The sequence below is a fragment of the Cebidichthys violaceus genome, unplaced genomic scaffold (assembly GCF_023349555.1).
Source record: "Cebidichthys violaceus isolate CVI_PGR_0920_01 unplaced genomic scaffold, fCebVio1.0.p SCAF_52, whole genome shotgun sequence".
Taxonomy (NCBI): Eukaryota; Metazoa; Chordata; class Actinopteri; order Perciformes; family Stichaeidae; genus Cebidichthys; species Cebidichthys violaceus.
Genome location: NW_027176728.1, coordinates 407,654 through 428,261, shown reverse-complemented (window position 1 = coordinate 428,261; position 20,608 = coordinate 407,654). Strand labels below are relative to the sequence as shown.

Genomic DNA, 20,608 nt, shown 5'->3' with positions numbered 1-20,608 from the left:
ACATTCATCACAGTGTAGCTTTGTGTAGCAGTATTTTTTTTTTCCTTTGGGGCATTTCTGCTTTGACTTTAATAACTGAAGTTGACTTCCCCTCTGTTGAAACCTTGACTGTTTTTGAGGGCAAACACAATGGACAGACTGGAGCTCTGCACCACTGCGCCCTCTGCTGTCAGAGGATGACACTACACCAGTGTTCAGCAGGTGCCACATCCACTACATCACGTCACCTGCAGATCTGCATGTCTTTTCATCTTCCACTGGGGAGCGCGACGGAAAATAAATCCCCAATACTTTCCTCTGGAGTGAAATATACATCAGCTTTTTTTTTCTGTACAAAGTTATCATATTGTATTTCTTCGACCAAATTATGTTCTTGCATTTCCACGCCATTTAAAAGAGGCGTTCCATCACGGCGTTAACACTCGATTCGGGTTCTTTTTTTTTATCGCGGTAGAGTCCCCTGCTGATCCTCTGCTGCCGTTACATACCAACAGTCTGTGAACGGATACCATTGGTTGTTTAGTGTTCAGCGTTCACGCTCGATTCTAGAGCGTCACACGCGAGCGTTCACTTCTGCACAGTTTTGACTTTATGGCATTTCACTCACTGTTGTGTTCGGCATCCAGACAAAAGTGGACACGGCGGGCATGAAGAGTCACTTACTACGTGAAAAGGCCGAGGAGGCCTCGCCACAAGGTATTCATCAGACCTCTTATTGCCCCTCCCTGCACTCTGAGAAGCTCCTTGTTGTTCCAAGATCCAGATTCTTACACAAAGGTGATAGAGCCTTAACCTGTCAGAGCTCATAGACTGTGGAATAATCTGTGTGAGATCAGGTTGAAAAAATTGCCTTTTGGTGATTTTATGTATATTTTATGACATTTTTGTTCCTTTTACTCTTCTTTTTTTCCATGTGTTTAGTTGTTGGCCATTACTTCATTCTCTTTGTGTTTTTAAATGTGTTCTGTTTGTATTGTAAAAAACTATTCTGTGTAAATCAAGCTTATCATTATTATGTATAGTGTAGCAGTAGGCTATGATGTATTACAGCAGCAGTGACAGTAGTGGTGTCTCACAGTGGTCACTTAAATGTGGATCACCCTGCCCGGTTGAATCACCACAGAATGGAAGTTAAGTCACTCCTAAGCCCCATCTGATGGCTAATAGCAGTACTGCAGCCACAGGGCACAACGTGAACATTACCTGGTAATATCAACAAACAGCTTGACTGAAGTTTTATTTTGTATTTATTTATTTCAAATGTACAATTTATTTTTGTATCATATATGAATATAAAAATGGATATCATAATGACTATAATAATCATATATAATAAAATAATCATATTGACCCGTATTATAGAAACTTTGAAATGACATTGCACAGAAACGATACTCAGAATTCACTCACCTCAGAGAGTACCAGTGGTTCAGTGACGCAAAGTCGAGGGACTCACAGGAGACAGGTGAAGAAAGAAAAGGAAATAAAAGGTCAGAATCACGGAAGCAGAGGCTGAGATACCCTGACTCTCAGTCTTAAGTGTGGGTCAAGATCCAAAGTATGCTGGATCCTACATTTCCCACCATGCAAGAGGATGCATCGCCCAATCGGAGGCCTCCTCGTGACGAGTATACTGAACGCTATGTGTATAATCAGAGAGCACTTCAGTTCTATATGAAAAGAATACAGCTACTATTTCTGCTATGTTAATGCTACCGCTGCAACAACTACTTGTACTATCAGTACTTAATCTATTATCACTATTACTAGAACTTCTATCGCAGCACTATGTTTATATTAATGGAATAATTCAACCACAAAATGACCATTTGTGTATTAATCACTCTTCCCGCGCTACCTTGAACTCTTGAAGAAAATGTCGTTTTTCTCACATCGCGGCGAGAAGACCAAAGAAAACGAGAAAAGTCTCGCTGAACTGAAGCAGCCAAACTCTCTCAAATGCATGCATGTGTTTAATGAAGTAGTGACATACAACTGGATACATGACAGCAGTATTATACTGCACCAGTCGTGTGAGAGAAACATATGTTTTCACAGCTCCCCCCCCCATTTACTTCCATTCATCAGGACTTCTCACCGTTTTTTGGATTCATGAAGTAATGGCAGAAAAATGACGTTTTCTTCCAGAATTTGAGGCAACACTGGGTGTGAGTAACGGATATACAAAATGCTCATTTTGTAGGTGAAGTATTCCTTTAACATGTACATTACCTGGGACAGTTTGTAGCCTGTAAAGCCTCTGAGAGTCACATTGAGGTCTCAAGTGCGTCTCGCCATTTAGGAGTGTTGTCGTGACGCACGCAAGTGTTCCGAACTTTAAGACCTTGAGGTATTTTTTAGCGTTCTAGGGTTCTCCAAGGCCAGTGAGAAGGACGCCCGTAGATGGCAGAATTAGTTGTGCTTGTTTTATTTTTATAAAATGACATGATGGATTCAGCATGGCTACGAAACATTATCTTGACTTTACTTTAAATACAGTTTTAATATCATTATAGAAAACAAGTTTTTACAAGTTTTTAGAAATCCATGAACTATAAGACATGCAATTGGATAAAATAAAAACATATAATACATCCTTCTTCAACTTTTTTTCAACGATTTTTGTGAATAATATCCCAAATAGCCTTTGGAGGCCTTCTCTATTGGCGGCGCTGGGGGGAGGCCATGTTTGTAGTCCTCTGGAGTCACTGCAGTCACCGCTGAAGAATCACACTTAGGCTTTGCTGAGAAGTAACTTCCAGCATCCTCACATAACCCCATGGACTCGTGAGTACAAGTTTAGCACAGTTCTTCAGAGCATTGCTCAGAAGTTACGTCGCAGAGTTTGTGAAGCTGCACCGTTTGTTTCTGGCCACTAGATGGCGGGATTGTATAAGTTTCAGTCAGCCAAAGACTACAACAGGCTAGACTTGTTTAGTCGATATTGAAGTACCATTATGAATATTATAATCAGTGGTAGAATCGAGATATCAAAAGGATGAATACACTTGTTGCATCATGGAGAACTGTAGTCTGTACTGTAGTCTGTACTTATAAAACAGTATGGAAACATTGTGTTTGATGTAGCCGTTATGTGTTTATTAAAGTATTTAGCTTCTCCACACATAATAATAATAATACAGCGATATTCACAAAACAAACAATAAAAAAACAAAATAAATCAATGAATGAAATCAACGTGACAGAAATCAGAAAAACTAAAATCTGTGGTATAATAAGATGCCAGGCATAAGAGACATGGTAATTATTTATGGGCTTATGGATTCAAATTCATTCTTAGAAGTTGTTTAACAGAAGATAATAATTTGGCAATTTGGCCGTTAGAGAACACAAGTTTTAGATATACCTCTTTGTATCGCTCCATGAATCAGAACACACCGTCGCACAATCTATTTCCTCCATGTTTTCAGTAATAGAATGTTGTATCAATCAGGCTGTGAATGATATGTGAACAAACATTCAGAATATGGAGAGGAATGAAACTGAAACGTTTGGTGGATGTACAGTAAACGCTGCTGAAGTGGAGATTTCCGGCTATGAGAAATTGCCCTTGATATACAGTAAAGGTGAATAGGGCAAAAAATGAACTAAGGTTAAAATTCATCATATTAAATGTCCCCAGTTGATTACAACTTCAACAATCCCATTACAAGTTTTCTGAAATGTTTAAATATGCAAATGAGGCATTATCTAATGCTAACTCTTGGTGAATTTAGAAGAAATCTATGCAGATTGACAAAATAGTAAAATAAACAGTTAATAAAAAGTTTTCTTTCCACTCGTCTGAAAGAAGACGTCTAGCACAACTCTCTGAATTGACCAGAGCATGAAAAAAAAACTGGTTGCTGGTGTGACGTACAAAATTTAGACCGTCAATCAAGAAATACATTTGGCTTTATCACCCTAGGGATGTTGAATGATGAACCAAGTAACGACTCAATCTGTGCATGCAGGGGCCAATGATGTTTGTTTTTTTTCAGCATTGAAGGCGAGACGTAACCAAGAAAAAACATAGTTTTCATGCACTGAGGTAACTTTAGTTTCTCAGGATTACCAACCCTGGCTTTAAGCGGTATCATAGAAGGAGGGAGACTGCACACAAGCTGATGACAACCATGTCCTATAATAATATTTCATTATTATATCATTATTTCATTAAATGTAGTCATTCTCCCATGTTTATAACTTGTTTCTATAGTTCTATATGGCGCACACCAGCTATGAAGCACATTATCGTATTATCTCGTCAGATGACCAAATAGAGACTTGACATTGGAATATATGAACATATTACCCATTAATCATCATTGCATGAATTGAATTCAATTATTTATTTGATTGTGTAGGTTGTTTTTTATTGTTTATTAGTTTGTAAAAGTCATATAGAACCAGCATATATTTGTGTTAATGCTACGGACTGGAAAACCGTGAAGGAGATTGGTTTGCCTTTTCCAGGGGATATATGTAAAATGGTAACTTGTTATATATACACTGTCTCTTATTCATATATTAATTGCAGGGGCTACCATGCAAGGTGGACTATCAGGACAATCTAACCAATCACTCTGGTACAGAACTAGCAGAGCTGGGTATTGAGCTGCCATAAACAAATGGCACACCAATTTCCATTACAGCTTTTTTTCCTTTTATTACAATATCATCATAATAGTCTTGTTATTGCCATCACTCACACTCGTACCCACTGTCTACATATTAACACCTCTGATTGTACATCAGTTTAAAAATGTTGAATTCTGTTGTGTGCAAAATGAATCAAATGTATCTGCTTTGAAAATAAATCTGTTGCATACACAAATATGTCTCAAGAAATGACTAAATCTACAAATCACGAGGTGTATTTATATGAAATATGTCAATACATATTCCTGTAGATCCCATCGTACAATACTAACAAGTGCACAGTAATGCATACGAACCAGTACCAATGACCCTAAACGCAGGATAGACCGGTTCGGTGAAAGCGCAGCTGAAGGTGTTGAGGTGGATCAGTGCGTCCGAGGAGACACTGTAGAAGGACAGAGTGCCAGCGGGCCAGTCCAAATACACTGCTACTCTTACGGAGCCGTGGTGCGGTGTTGCAGATGCGACTTTGACCTTCCCGTTGTGCCAAGCGTTGTTGCTGTAGCACTCTAAGCACCACGACTCGTCGTTCCAACCGAGCAGAGAGTCGTCCTTTTGTCCTTTCCTGCCGATTCCATTGTACGCCACTCCTACGTAAACTGGTCCTCGGCACTCCACCTCCCAGTAACAGCGCCCGGTCAGACCGTTTGTACACAGGACCTGGCGCCTGTGTTCAAACCTCCCTGGGCCATCAGGGTAGGACTCCGCCTTTCCGACGCATGTGACCTGCTTGGCACGTTGAGATAGGAGTAAACTCTCCTGTGCTGTGTTTGGGTCCAGTGTGAGTTCACAGGCATCTGCCAGGAGGAAAAGGGACACAGTTGGTAATTGGAGTGAACTTTTATTCACAGATAAGTTATTTCAGTTAATACCGAACGTCTGATTTCTGTGAGGGAGGCAGGGTTGGAGGACTTATGTTCGAGAAGATTTAAAGTTAAGAACGTATCTGCGACAAGGGGTTAGGGACGGATGAAATTCCCCTTAAGATGCTGAAGGCTCTTTTTCAAGCTGTCACAACCGACGTGCTTCTTGCATGGAAATCAAAAGACAGTGCAGGTAAAATAAAATGGTGAACGGACTTGTATGGCGCTTTTTCTAGTCTTCTGACCACTCAAAGCTCTTTAACACTTCATGTCGTTCACCCATTCATACACTGATACCATGCAAGGTGCCAACTGCCCATCAGGACTATGTAATCATTGACACACATTCACACTGTAGGCAGAGATTAAGTGTCTTGCCCGAGGACACATCGACATGGATCAAACCGTCAATCCTCTGATTGAAGGACGACCCGCTCCAACACTGAGCCACAGTCGCTAACGTCTGCGTGCTAACATTACCACATAGATGACGTCAACATACTAGTGTGTTGCAGGAAATATTTACCAGCTTTACCATCTTAATCAGCATGCTGAAATGTAGAGTTGTTCCGATATTATTTTCTTCCTTCCCAATATCGATCCCGATGCCTGGCCTTTCATACCGGCAAATCCCAGTGCGTTAAGCACGGTAAAATTCCCCCTCTAATATCTATTTCATATTTCTTATTGAAAAAATCTCCTTCAAACAAATGTATTTATTCAAATTTGTTCTCCAAAGCTACATTTTGTATGATTACATTTGAGCGTATCATGATAACGTTATTATTAAGCTTCACCCAATACAATTTTTTTACTGAATAGAGCTTAAAGCATATATACACATCAACACAGTGTAACCTCCATACGTTAGCTTTTAGCTCCATTATTCAACAAAGCAGGAGTGTTCTAACAGTTAACTAGGTCTCCTGCTGATTTCAACGCAGATGTGTTGTTCACAATGTAGCATTAACAGGGAAAAACTTAGCGTGCACGAGAGTGTTTAACCAGAGTGTAGTACTATTTTGCACATGTGCAGTACCGATCGGGCAGGTTTGTACGGATCGGGTAGCGAGTGACACATATTGTTGTTCCTGTGGAACGTAATGGAGCCGATAAATAATATCATAATGTGATATTGGATTGGCGCACGGACTCCGATACCAGGTTGAAACCTCTGGTTCCGGAGAGTGAAGCCAATGCGGAAGAGTCTTAAACTTGCATTCTCTCTACTGGCCAGAAAATGGCCCTACTTCTCACTTGATATAGTATGTAAACATAGTAAACATGAATTTATGGCCTCAAGTCTTCTTCAATACAGCATGATGTTCATCCAGTGAATTATGGTCCATTTAGATTCAAATAGACCATAACGCAGGGTATGCTTTAAGGCGGGGCTACCTTGAGATTGACAGGTCACTCCCAGAGCCGAATAAGGAGTCTTTATGTCACTCCTCCGCAGTTCGGATATGGTCACTTCCATTCACCGGTTGCAAAAACCATGAAGGCGATGGCCAAAACGTCAAACTTGAGGCCTCAAAACGGCATTCCACAAACCAATTGTTGACGTCACGATGACTATGGCCGATACCCAATCCAGTATTTCTGAGACTTTTCCAATACGGGTATCTGAAGAACTTAACTAAAATTTTAACCAATGCATCAGAAAAATGGTTCACATTATACCTGCTGAACACAGCATGTCATTGTGAGCATGTTTGTGTGCTGACACTAGCACTAAAGTTGCAAGATCTGAGATTGGGAGCATTTCGATTGCCTCCCAACATGTCGGTTGGCGAGCGAGCGCTCATAGCTAACGGTGCTAACATTGCTAACAGTGCAAACTACGATGAAAGCGCTGACAGAGCTAACAGTGTTTACCTGAGGGGGAAACGGAGGGTGGGTGCTACGCTTCCGTGATGACGAGGTCAATGCTGGAGAGTTTCTTTACTAGTATTTCAGAATTCAGAAAAGCAACGAACATTATGGATGTCCGCTGTTGTTGACGTTTCATTTAAAAAAATACCGCACTTCTTATTTATTGCCTTGGAAAAACAAGTAAAAATAAACTGGTGCATGGTGTACAAGCCAAAAGTGTTCTATGGTCAACATGAAACAGATCTAATTATGTGAAAAAAAGAACCACAAGGTCTCCCAAGGAAAAAAGGGTTAGTGTGATGTTTACATTTGGAAATATGATCAGAATCAGCAGACGGGGATTTTTGCTCACCTTTAAGAGTGTAAGTGAGAGTGGTAGAATGGGTAAGGGAGAATAAGTACTTACATTTCCAAGGCCCGGGCAAGATCCTGAACTCTCCACAAAAATCAACCCTGAAGGAGAAAAAGAGGGGATATCACGATCAATTCTGCCAGAAGCAGATCAGTGGACCCACATGTGGTTTTGTTTCTGCAAACACAGACATCTTTACACATGTTTGTGGATGTGTACAGTCCATGCACTGTAGATGGTCGGCATCGATAGAGGCGACAGGTCAATTGGGGCTAGAGGCCTATCTTCTACCGCAAAATTTTGAAGTCCGCTTTTTAAAGATTCAGTTTGAGATTCAACAACTCAGTGTCCACTAGTCGTGGATATTCTTGTAAAATAAAACGCTGAAAAAAAGAAAAACAACTTGGAGTAGTTCTCTGGGGGGGAAAAAAACTACTGCTAGCTTCTCAGAGAAGATGCTTTTTTGCTTCCCATGCATGTTATTATTCGGAGGGGATGGTACTTTGTCAAGAACATGCTTTCAGGATCTCAAGCATCTTTCTGGGAGGATTACCGAACATGAAAGCAGCAGGACAACACAATACATTTGAGCGCAGCCTGTGTTCAAAGACCAAATGAGTTGCATTGTAACCAGGCGTCAACCTCCGGTTCTGAAAAAGCCAATACAATTGTAAGTGCCTTAAACTTGCATTCTCTTTACTGACCAGCAGGGGGCAACTCCTCCAGTTTCAAAATAAAGTCTGGTTGTATAGAAGTCTATGAGAAAATTACTCTACTTCTCTCTTGATTTATTACCTCAGTTAACATTGTAAACATGAGTTTATGGTTGCAAAATCTAGTTTCAGGTTTTCTTCAATACAGCATGATGTTAATTTTGTAAATTATGGTCCATTTAGAGTCAAATAGACCATAAAGCAGAGTGTGCTTTTGGGCGGGGCTACCGTGTGGTTGACAGGTTGCTACACTACCAGAGCCATGTACGGCGTCTCTACGTCACTCCGCCGCAGTCCAAATATGGTCACTACGGTTTACAAGAGGGCTACGGCCAAAATCCAAGATGGCGACGGCCAACGTGTCAAACTTTACGCTTCAAAACCACAATCCACTCACCAATGGGTGACGTCATGACAACTACGTCCACTTCTTATATACAGCCTATGAATGTGACCCTAGTTTTATAGGGCTCCAGTTATCTTATCCTTTCACCCTGCTGCCCTAAAAGGTGCTAGCTTTGAATGCCAACTTGAGTCACACCATATGTAGTGAAGGGCTGGGCCGGTTGGAAAAGAGAAAGTTTGTGAGTTGCCTGAGCAAGTACAGGGAAATTTCAAAGTGCTTTGGTGATTAGTCAGGCCTACGGAGGCTGCCAGAGGGCTCCAAGTGTGCTCGTCGAACTGACATTACAATGCATAACATTCTTTTCTGTTCAAAAGCAACTTAAACCAGCACTCCTCTAATCACAGGCTTGCTCTAGTAATTGTCTGCTTGTGATTCTTAGATTACAACACAAGACAATTAATTTATAGACCAATATACACCAAGTCTGAGACAAAACTTCTCCAAGTGAAATTTCAACAAATTGTACAGGATTTCTAGGCATCAGTATGCTTCAAATAAAGTGCTTTTAAAATTGTCAAATAGCCTTATTGATTTGAATTAGTCGTGCTGCTTCCAACCATTTTCGTAAATTTCAACAATTGTTGCAACTTTCCAAAACTGACAAACCTACAAGAACATACACTTTAAGCAGATATTGTCCAGTTGTGCAGAGATGAACAAGTAAGGAGGATTTGAACTCTCTCTGGCTGACTTATTCAAATTCTTAATACAACCTTTTTCTGCACTTTTTGTGTGAACAACCATGTGCATTAGTATCAATGCCTTTAAGAAGAGACTGTCCAAAACAGTGCACTGTAGTCATCATGACATCACCCATTGATTTGTGGACTGCAGTTTTGAAGGCTCGAGATCGGCATTTCGACATTTGCCATATATTGTTTTGACTATATTTGGACCATAAACTCATGTTAACTATGTTTACTGAGGTAATAAATCAAGTGAGAAGTAGAGTGATTCTCTCATAGACTTCTATACAATCTGACTTCTTTTTGCAACCAGAGGAGTCACCTCTCGTCAGTCCTGCATTAGCTTCACTTGGCAGAACCGGAGGCTGTTGGCATGCAGAGAGTAGGTGAAAACAAGAGGAAAACACCCCCAGTGAAAACAGGAGGAGCAAAGCAATGAATGTCAACACTAAACGAACATGATTACAGCTTCTACTAAAAAAGAGAAACTGTTGATCAAGAACCACCAAAATGGCCGCAGAGCAGCTCATTATGGTACCAGACAGAGGCCACCGGTTGATGAACTGTTGAGTACCTGAGAGTTTCTAGTCTCCACTGTGGATTCTTAAGTCCAGCAGAGAGCAGCTCCACTCCTGAGTCCCCTGGATGGTTGTAGCTCAGGTCCAGCTCTCTCAGATATGAGGGGTTGAAGCTCAGAGCTGAGGCCAGAGAAGCAAAGCCTTCCTCTGTGACCAGGCAGCCTGACAACCTGCTGAGAGAACATGCTTAATCCTCCAAGGACCACTTTCATGCTGGCGTGCTGGAATTAAAGTTTGATTACCTCTAAGTAAAAGTGCAGGTTCAGGATTACTGACCTTAGTGTTTCCAGTCTACAATTTGGACTTTCTAGTCCAAAAGAGAGCTGATTCACTGCTGAGTTCTGCAGGTCGTTGTCACTGAGGTCCAGTTTTCTCAGACTGTTGTACTGAGAGCTGAGAACTGAGGCCAGACATTCACAGCTTTTCTTCGACAGGTTACACCGACTGAGACTGAAGAATATTTAGGGATGACAATCCATTTGTTTGAGAACAACAGTTGTGGTGGGTTGATACATTTTAGAAATGAAGCATCATGACAGGTATTATATAAAGAAACAAAAAAAAACAGACAACAGTGTCATTTCATTTGCTAAATTCCAAATTCAGAGCAAATTATTGAGGGATTGCCTCCACACACCCCAACATGACAACGGCTGAGCCGGGGGCTAGAAGCTAACATTGCTAACAGCACCAACACTGCTAATGACAGCAACAGTGCTGACTGAGCTAACAGTGTTAAACTGAGGGGGAAGCGGCAAACACACTGGGACTCACATGCACTAACATGAACTAAAAGCATGTGCGGCCAGACCGGCTACTTAAAAAAAAGCACAGAGAAGCATGCAGAGGGAGAGTGGCTTAATTTTCCACTCAGGATGCCACTACTTTACATAGCAAATAGTTGTTTGCTGCTACATTAATGCTTTGAATTTTTAGCACCTTCAAATGACGTGACACAACGGTGGACAGACCTGAGATTTTCCAGTCTACAGTGGGGGCTCTCCAGTCCAACAGAGAGCGTGTATAGTCCTACATCCTTCAGGTTGTTGCTGCTCAGGTCCAGCTCTCTCAGACTGCTATATTGTCCCACATTGTGACAGCAGACCTCTGTTGGCTTAGGGTCTTTTGGTCTAAGAAAGAATGACAATAAAAAAAGTCCATAGGCCAACTTCATAGTAAGGTATTTAACATACTGTACAGCAATAAATATGTAACATGTAATATGTCAATTGTCATGAATCGTTGTTCAATAGTTTTGCTGTTATGAAATTAGAATGGGAAGATTACGGTATACACTCTCCCTACAAAAGTAAGTACATCCTGTGGAATTAAATTCATTTAAACAACACAACAACATAATTAAAGTCACAGTGCTGTACTGCTAATTAAATTATCATCAAATACTGATGAATACACTCATTTTTAAAGCCACTAAAGTAAAATGTGAATAAGTCAATAAAAAATGAATATGCATACTGTACATCATTTTCAACATCTTCAGTGGTTTTCTTGAGTGTTTGACGCTCAGGTCCAGCTCTGTCAGATGGGAGCAGTTGGAGTGCAGTGATGAGGCCAAAGAAGCGCAGCTTGCCATTGTGACCTCACATCTTGACAACCTGCATGTGGCAGCCTTTCATTAATTTGACTCTGAAACTTAAGTTGCTAACTCTTGTTTTTACAATTTTGCATCAAAGAGGGTACATTAAGTATTGAAATATTTATTAAATATGGATTATTACAAAATAGAAACCCAGGTCATACTGTGAAGATTAACTGGAGTACAGGTGGCATCTGTTTTGGCACTCATGTTATTGGGTTTAACAGACAATTGTTTTATCACAAATTACAAATTTGCCTCAGAGGGCTTTACAATCTGTACACATACGGCATCCTCTGTCCCGGAACAGGAAAAACTCTTTAACGGGGAGAAAAAAAGGAAGAAACCTTAGGGAGAGCAACAGAGGACGGATCCCTCTCCCAGGATGGACAGAAGTGCAATAGATGTTATGTGTACAGAATGAACAACATAACAGAGTTACAACACATTCAATGTATTGTCCACATGGAAATAATCTACATAACTGAATGCAAAATTGTAATCACTTGAATTTATAAAATTCAGACCTGAAAAACTGATGCATTAGCGAGATCAACTAATGAAACACAGTCATGTAAAGCAGTGAGAGTGGAGTGACGTAGGTACTGACCTTAGATTTTCCAGTCTACAGTGGGGATTTTTCAATCCATTAGAGAGCAGCCTCACTCCTGAATCTTGCAGGTCGTTGTAACTCAGGTCCAGCTCTCTCAGGCTTGAGGACTGCGAGCTGAGAACTGAAGCCAGGGCTTCACACGATAGGTGTGAGAGCTCACATTGGTTCAGTCTGATTTAGAATGGGGGTGGGATATTAAAGTTATTTGTTTCATATATTATATGGTAGAATATATTGTTACACCTAGCAGCTCACTAAATCAAGATGTGCACAAAATGTAAAATTCAGTCAGTCACCTATCTCACTAAAAATGGATTATTATGGACTTGTACTTGTATGGTGCCTTTATAGTCTTCCAAACACTCAAAGAGCTTTAACACTACATGTCATCATTCACCCATTCATACACTGATGGAAGGGGCTACCATGTAAGGTGTCACCTGCCCATCAGGACTATCTATTTAGGACTTGTGCCCAAGGACACATCGACATGGGCTAGCGGAGCCGAGGATCAAACCGACGATCCTCTGATTGAAGGACGACCCGCTCCATCCCTGAGCCACAGTCGCCTCGCTCACTAATGAATGTACAGCATTGATATTTAGGGTCTTGACAGCAGGGGAAGTTGGATACAGGGGAATCTCTGACTATAATAAGCAGACTCAGTGTTTGTTTATTATAGTCAGAGATTCCCTTTTTGGGATAGACTCTGTTTGGCTAGTCCACGGGTCGGCCGCATGCAGCTCTTCAGCCCCTCTATTGCGGCTCCCTGAGTCTACATCCACACTAATAAAAAAAAAAAAGTTTTAACAAACAAAAACGATCTCCGTCCACGCAGCGTTTCAGCATCATTTTCGAGACGATCTCCGTCCAGAATATAACGCCTGAAAACGAATATCACGTGACTATTCACGTACACTGGGCACGCGGGTGGGGCCAGTGTAAACAGGAAGTAGATTGGTTGCTCAAAGCCGCTAACCGTGACTTCAGATGTCCGCTCCGTAGGTCTGATAATGCCGCTGGACACGCCGCTCGCTAATTGCTACAATAACAGCTGCTTCCTCCTCAGAAATGCAGACTTTTAACTGGACAACAGCTGTTAGTAAAGACAACAAGGTCAGCAACGCCTGTAATCAACCCGGGTAAGGGTCATTTAATAGGGGTGTGTAGCGAACGCGGGTGTCTACGTCTACTGTACCTGCAGGTGGCTAATCATGATTTGCAGACCCCCACCCTTGGTAAACTATCAATGGATAAATCCAAAAAAAGAAAAGTCATCGAGGAAAATAGAGTTTAATTCTGCTTGGACGTATTCATTTGCTTTCACTGCAAACAATGCCGGCTTACCTGTTTGCTTGATATGTGCAAAACATGTAATGTAGAAAGACACTTCCAGAACAAACACAGCATTTGCTGAAAAGTATCACGCTGGAGATGAACGAAAAAACGCTCCTCTTCAAAAGAGTTTGATATTGTTATAACAGGAAAAATAGCAATAAAATGTCAAGAATTGTCTTTTTTGACTGTTTTCATAAATACAACTAACTATAATTTTTGTATAATATAACTATATTTAAAACTTTATAAGCTGTAATATCACATAGCTTTTGCGGCTCCAGACAAAATTGATTTGGTGGAAAATAGGGCAAAATGGCTCTTTGGATAGTAAAGGTTGCTGACCCCTGGGCTAGTCCCAATGAGAGTGAGATTGCTGCTTTGGGATTGTTTTCTATTTGGTTGGGTGTAGTGCAGTGCACAAATTATGCGGACAAAATAAAAGAAGTCCAACTCAGGCCTCCCCCACTCTTGTTAACCTGTCCTTTACCTGTGCCAATCTCAACAAATGCCGATTCACCTCCTGCAATTGGGTCGCATTATATTCTCACTGCTTGGTCAGTGCTCCTAGGTTTCAAACTATGACACTCCACGTACCTCTGTAGCATCAGTTTTGGACGTGGCAGGGAGGGCATGTTAATATTTCCATGATACTTGCATAGTGTTTTTAAACTTTCGTCTTCACAGAAAGTTTTTGCTTTTAGTTTCCCATGGGATACAAAGAGCAGTCTCTTGGGCAAAAGTCCTGTGTTTGTTTGACCAAACCACCAACCCCTCCCACCTGCCCTGTGTGGACTTTGTTGCACTATGGCAGTTGCTCTGACAGGGTACTGTTTACATTGGAGTTAGTTGTAAACCCTTTGCAACACAGACACACCCTATTGAGTGTCTCAGTGCGTCTGTGTCAGACGCCGTTGAGCAATGACCAAGCTGTGGTATTTGAAACATTGGGAGTGAGAAGGGGTTGCGCAACTTGTTGTATAGATACAAACCAGAGTACCACCCTGCCGGACCAAACATCACCAAACTGCCCGAGGGAGGGGAGCCAAGATCGAAGCTAGGCTAATCCAGCTAGAGCCTAAGCCTACTCCACCACCCAGTCTACTGCTGTCTGTCTGATGTTCGGTCACAAGAAAATAAGATGGATGAAATAAGACTTCAGGCGAACCTAGCAACAGAGATGACTGTTGTGCCCACATCTTTACAGAGACTTGGCTCCATCGTGGTATCCCGGATCAAGCTACACTTGACGGACGGACTGCAGGCCAGACCGCAGGACTCCGGTGGGATGAGAGGAGGTGTTTGCATCAATGATGATTGGTGCTCAAACATAGTCAAAGGTGATGGAAAAGGTTTTCCTGATGTCGAATTTTTCATGCTAAGATGTCGGCTATATTATCTGCCCAGAGAATTGTTTTTGTTGCTGCTGTTTACATTCCTCCTGATTGAAATTTACAAAATGCTATACAGGAATGCACTGTTTTCTTTTGTTTTGTTTGTCATGTTTTTATTGTGTTGCAAATGAACTGCATTTCGTTGTGCAACTCTGTGTTGCATAATGACAATTAATGATCCTTGAATTCTTGAAAGACACCGTAGGTTGGCTATATGTGTCAAGTACCATGTGAGTTGTTTATAAAATGTATTCCTTTTCCAGATGCCTGAAAATAATGGTACTGCATAAAGTGATACAAATAATTTTCAAGAGCACTTACCGTGCAGTTGTTGAGGCTTTGACCAATGGCAGCATTCTCATAAGAACGTCCTCTGATTTGGAGTATTCGCTTAGGTCAAACACATCCAGATCTTTTTCAGAGGACAGTATCACATAGACCAGGGCTGACCACTGAGCAGGAAAGAGATTGGCTGTGGAGAGGCTTCCTTGTCTCAGGTAATATTGGACCTCATCCACTAGGGAACAGTCCTTCAGTTCACTTAGACAGTGGAAGAGATTAATGCATCTCTCTGGTGAAGGATTCTCCCTGATCTTTTTTTTGATGTATTTCACTAGTTGCTGGTCGGTCTCTGTGCTTATTCCCATTTGTTTCAGCAGGCCTTGCAAGAGATCTTGATTTGACTTCAGCGAAAGGCCCAAGAGGAAGCGTAGAAACAAGTCGAGGTGTCCATTTGGACTCTTCAAGGCCTTGTCCACAGCTTTCATATAGACCTCAGTTGTGGATGCTTTTCTGAAACGCCTCTGCAGATGTTGGAGAAGTGTTTGCGGTTCAGCCATCACATCCTTTTTGTGATTAACAATTGACAGGACCACAAAAACAGCTGCCAAAAACTCATGAATGCTCAGATGCACGAAGCAAAACATCTTGTCTTCCTTCAGCCCATCGTCTTCCTTGAAGATTTGTGTGAACACCCCTGAGTACACCGACGCTTCACTAAGACAAATGCCACTGTTGGTCAAGTCTGTCTCATAGAAGATCAGATTGCCTCTCTCCAACTGGTGAAAAGCCAGCTTTGCAAGTGACATAATGATCTTGATGTTCTCCTTTGTGTCATACTTAAGTGCTGTCTGCTTGATCTGAAACACAAGGAATTTTGCATACATCTCAGTCAGAGTTTGTGGGATTTCTTTTCTGTCGTCTTCGCCTAACATTTGCTTCAGAACTGTAGCAGTGATCCAGCAGAAAACTGGAATGTGACACATGATGTGTAGACTTCTTGATGTCTTGATATGGGACATGACTCTGTTGACCATCTGCACGTCTCTAAATCTCTTCCTGAAGTACTCTTCCTTCTGTGGATCAGTGAACCCTCTCACCTCTGTCATGATGTCAACAACGTCAAGAGGGATCTGATTGGCCGCTGCCGGTCGTGTGGTTATCCAAAGGCGAGCAGAGGGGAGCAGTTTACCCTGGATGAGGTATCCCAGCAGATCACTCACCAACAGCGGCTTGTCAATAGAGCATTCTTCCTTGTCACTGAAATTGAGCTGAAGGCGACTTTCGTCCAACCCATCAAGCACAAACAGAAGTTTAAATTTACTCTTGTCGAAGTTGGTGTTTCCTGAAGCCTGTAGTGTGGTGAAGATGTAGTGAAGAGCCTCCTCTTTTATATCTCGGCTTTCCCTGATACATTTGTGAATGAGCTCTGCCAAACAAAACCTTCTGCCCTTCAGTAAATTCAGCTGGCGGAAGGTGAAGGGGAATGTGAGATGCACGTCTTGATTGGCTCTTCCTTCAGCCCAGTCCAGGATGAACTTGCAAATAAGGAATGTTTTGCCGATTCCTGCAATCCCATTTGTCAAGACTGTTCTTACGGGTGTGTTTTCTCCAGAAGGGTGTTTGAAAATGTTGCTGTGCTGAATTGATCTGTCAGCTCCTTTTGGTTTTCTTGATGCCATCTCAATGTGTCTGACCTCATGCTGCGTGTTGTCATCAACATCATTCCCATCTATGATGTAGAGCTCCGTGTAGATATCATTAAGATGTTTTTTATCCTTCTGCTTTGATGACCCTTCTGGTATACACATAAACTTGTTCTGGAGGTTTGACTGGAGCATGCATTGGTATGACAAGATGGATCGTGGAGGATTTGGTCTTGGCACCAGCAAATCTGTAAGGAATGAAGCCATTACCGTGGACTTTATTCATATCACTCTGGACAAAACATTGCCAACATTTTATCAGTATGTTAACTGCCCCACTAGAGACATTGGACCTCCTATATGCAAATACTAAGAATACAGTGACACTGCTCTTTCCTCCCTTGGCAGATCTGATCGCAACCAGCTCCTGCTGACACCAGAGTATGTCCCTATTGTTTCACAGCAACCTGTATCTAGAAGGACTGTGAGGAATTGGACTCAGGGGACTAATGACACTCTGCCCTGGATCACCAATGATTTAAAAGTGCTTCTTGATAAGAAGAAGAAAGCTATCAGGTCTGGGGACGTGGATGAACTGAGGAATATACAGCATGACTTGAGGGAAAAGCTGAAGGCCAAATTCCAGCAGAACAACACAAGGGGTGTGTGTAATGGAATGAAGGAAGTCACTGGGTTAATAGTATGGGACAAACATTCAGTAGGCAGTCGGAGATAGCAAATAAGCTAAACTTTTTCTTCACCAAGTTTAGTTCACAGCCCTCAGCTGTCTCCTTCACCTCTCACCCAGACTTCCACACACCCCGTCTGCCCCTAATGTTTTCGCCCTTCTCACCTCAAACCCCCCTGGTGAGCTCCTTAGACCCAAATCCTTCACCTCCATCTGGTCTCAACAACTATCGACCAGTTGCCCTCACATCTCACGTGATGAAGGTGCCAGAGAGGCTGGTCTTGTCCCACCTTAGACCACAGGTGGAATCGTCGCTGGACCCTTTCCCTACCAGCCCCATCTGGGAGTAGAATTTCTTTAGTTCGTTCAACACCATCCAGCCACTACTACAGAGGGAGAAGCTGCAAGCAATGAGGGTGGACACGTCCACCATCTCCTGGATTAAAGACTTCATAACAGACAGACCGTCAAACTGAGCAGTGTTCTCTCTGAAATTATGCTTGGTAATATCAGAGCTCCGCAGGGGCTGTCTTCTTTCCTTATCACATTGTACACAACAGACAGTTAGTACTACTGACCATGTGACTTACAGACGTTTTTTTGACGACTCTGGTGTTGAAGTACAGAGCACTGGGCACTGAGCACCATTCATTTGTGGTGTGGGCTGGAAGAAACAATGTGCTTCTGAACGTGACCAAGACCAGGGAGATGGACTAAACTTCAGATGGAAGAGGACGGCTTCACAACCCCTGTGTATTCTGGGAGAGGATGTTGACGAGGTGGAGGATATTAAAATATAATTTATTACATATTCACTACGCAAATCACTAGCACTACACTGGAAAATTGGCAGAGATTTACGTGTCTACCCTGGTGTCATGTTTCTAACACTGCCGATGGGAGCTGGAGGCGATAAATACCAATGACTACCACAGACTCATCTGTCCTGGGAATCGATGCTAATGAAACCTTTCCCACTGAAGGCAAAAGCCAGATGTAAGTGGGTGTTAGTGGGTTTTTTGTCCACTGGGAAAAGGTCTTATGTGTATGGGTCCCAACTAGGGATTTGCAAAAATGGCTCTCTGGTCACAATGCTATCTCTGCCATTAAAATAAACTTTTTTTTCTTAAGAGGTATGTAATCATTAGTGCCCAAACTGTAAACAGCAATAGCTTCACCTTCAGCCTGAGCACCAGGCGTAGGAGGGTGAGGAGCTCCCTGTGCTCGTTGAATTGAAGAAGGTCCTGTGTTCTCTGAAGTCTCTCCAACATCATCGGGATCGTCTGAGGGAGCCGAGCAGAGATATAAAGAAAGAGAGAGAGAGAATGATTAGAGAGGCTCCTATGATGGAAATTATTCAGCCGTTGGCATAGTGCTAGCTAATGGCCTATTATGTAAATCAAAGGTATAAAATATTCAATATTAATTTCATTAGCGGAAGGCTAACATGAAATTAGATTTCAAATCTGTCTAAGACTTACCATTTGGTTCAGAACCACTTTTGGAAAAACGCTCCACTAAATCATTCCTGCTGATCTTCCTCAGAACTTCCACTGTGATCTGCAGAGCTCCAGGAAGGCTGTAGCTCTGCACCATCTGATCCACCGTGTCATGCCTGTTGGCCTCTTCCAGTCGGCTCTTTGGGATAGCTGGGAAGCCTTCTACGATTTCCGTCTGCTTCAGGAACCACTGGAAGTGTATGAACTCTTCATTCCCCAAGTCCTGCAGGACTCCAAGGAGGAGCTCCTTCCGTGACATCAGTACTCTCTACTCACATGGGAGGACAGTTTGATATTCAGTCACATAATTTCAGTTTTTTGATTATCATGCAGCAGATTTCTTGAGCTAACTGGATATACTACGCCAAAACGTGGAACCCAGGTCTTTTTACGAGTCCATTTTATATTTAATTTCATCGAATCATTATGTTTTCTGATCTTACTGTTTGTATTTGCATTTGACTATGCTTCTTATACAGCCACTTTCCACTAGACAAAAAAAAAGACTAACTTCTGGCTTTTGTCTTGGGAAAGGTTAGTCGGTATTCATTCCAAGAACAGATTAGTCTGCAGTAGTCACAGGTATTCACCGATTCCAGCAGTGACGGAAACATGACACTCAGATGGACATGCTAATTGCTGCCCATACACATTTATATGCACTTCTCAAAGCCACAAGACTCCAGTTAGACAACAGTAATTTCACCTCGCCGATGTAATGGCAATTATTTACGTAGTATATATTTCTACTCAGTATATTGTATTCATGCATAAGTAATTTTGCTCTGAACTTTGTTGAACTTCACCGTGTCTCTGTTGTGCAAAAGAATAATTCTCCCTTGCCTGTTCACATAGATAACTAACTGTGTTGTATGAGAATGTTCCAGCGCCACGGCTTTTGGGTCGCTTGTTTTGGTTGCTGGCCGTTTGTTTTTGATTGTTGTTCCTATCAGTCTGAGACCAAAATGTCTGTAACATTGACCATTGGCACCCCACCTTTGCTCATTCTGTATAAAGAAAGCTTGTTCACTTTTTTCGAGGTTCTTCCTCACTGAGACTGTACGCATTCTGTTGTGATGATTGAACCTTCTCTGTGCAGAGAATAAATACTTAAAAGACAACCTGGTTTTTGGTATTATGTATTTCAGCATTAAAAGACTCGCGCAAAGCCGGTATAGGAACATTTTCCACCACACCGATCATCAAAAAACGCACTTCCTTCAATTTCGAAAGAAACAAAATGAAACTCATCAAAACCATCTTGGTTGGTCTTCCCAGTGTTCCAACAATGACCAACTATAGTTTGAGTGTTTGAAAATGAAACTGAATAAGTAACAGATGTATACAAAAAAGGAGTACCCATAACATTTTCACCATTTACTAAAGATCCAGTGCATGGATTTTTCATGATCCAGTTTTGGT

At 41.8% G+C, this 20,608-nt stretch overlaps 1 protein-coding gene across 1 annotated transcript; it reads right to left on the bottom strand.

The window, feature by feature from the left end:
• Nucleotides 1-3,126: 3,126 nt before the first annotated feature.
• On the bottom strand, nucleotides 3,127-19,445 carry LOC137888199 (NACHT, LRR and PYD domains-containing protein 12-like). Its single transcript, XM_068731540.1, has 10 exons — nucleotides 19,168-19,445; nucleotides 18,881-18,975; nucleotides 15,396-17,247; nucleotides 12,343-12,516; nucleotides 11,617-11,751; nucleotides 11,107-11,265; nucleotides 10,412-10,585; nucleotides 10,132-10,305; nucleotides 7,807-7,853; nucleotides 3,127-5,459 (listed from the first exon to the last, which is right to left on the bottom strand). Exons 1-10 carry the CDS (start codon nucleotides 19,443-19,445, stop codon nucleotides 4,930-4,932), a joined length of 3,618 nt encoding a protein of 1,205 aa, XP_068587641.1. The 3' UTR covers nucleotides 3,127-4,929.
• Between the last annotated feature and the right edge of the window lie 1,163 nt (nucleotides 19,446-20,608).

Coding starts and splice junctions, on each gene's coding strand:
- LOC137888199 (XM_068731540.1), bottom strand. CDS start 19,445: ATGTCACGGAAGGAGCTCCTCCTTGGAGTCCTGCAGGACTTGGGGAAT. Junction 12,517..15,395: donor AAAGCCTCAACAACTGCACG/GTAAGTGCTCTT, acceptor ATTCTAAATCAG/ACTGAACCAATGTGAGCTCT. Junction 5,460..7,806: donor CTTGCCCGGGCCTTGGAAAT/GTAAGTACTTAT, acceptor TCCTCCTGGCAG/ATGCCTGTGAACTCACACTG.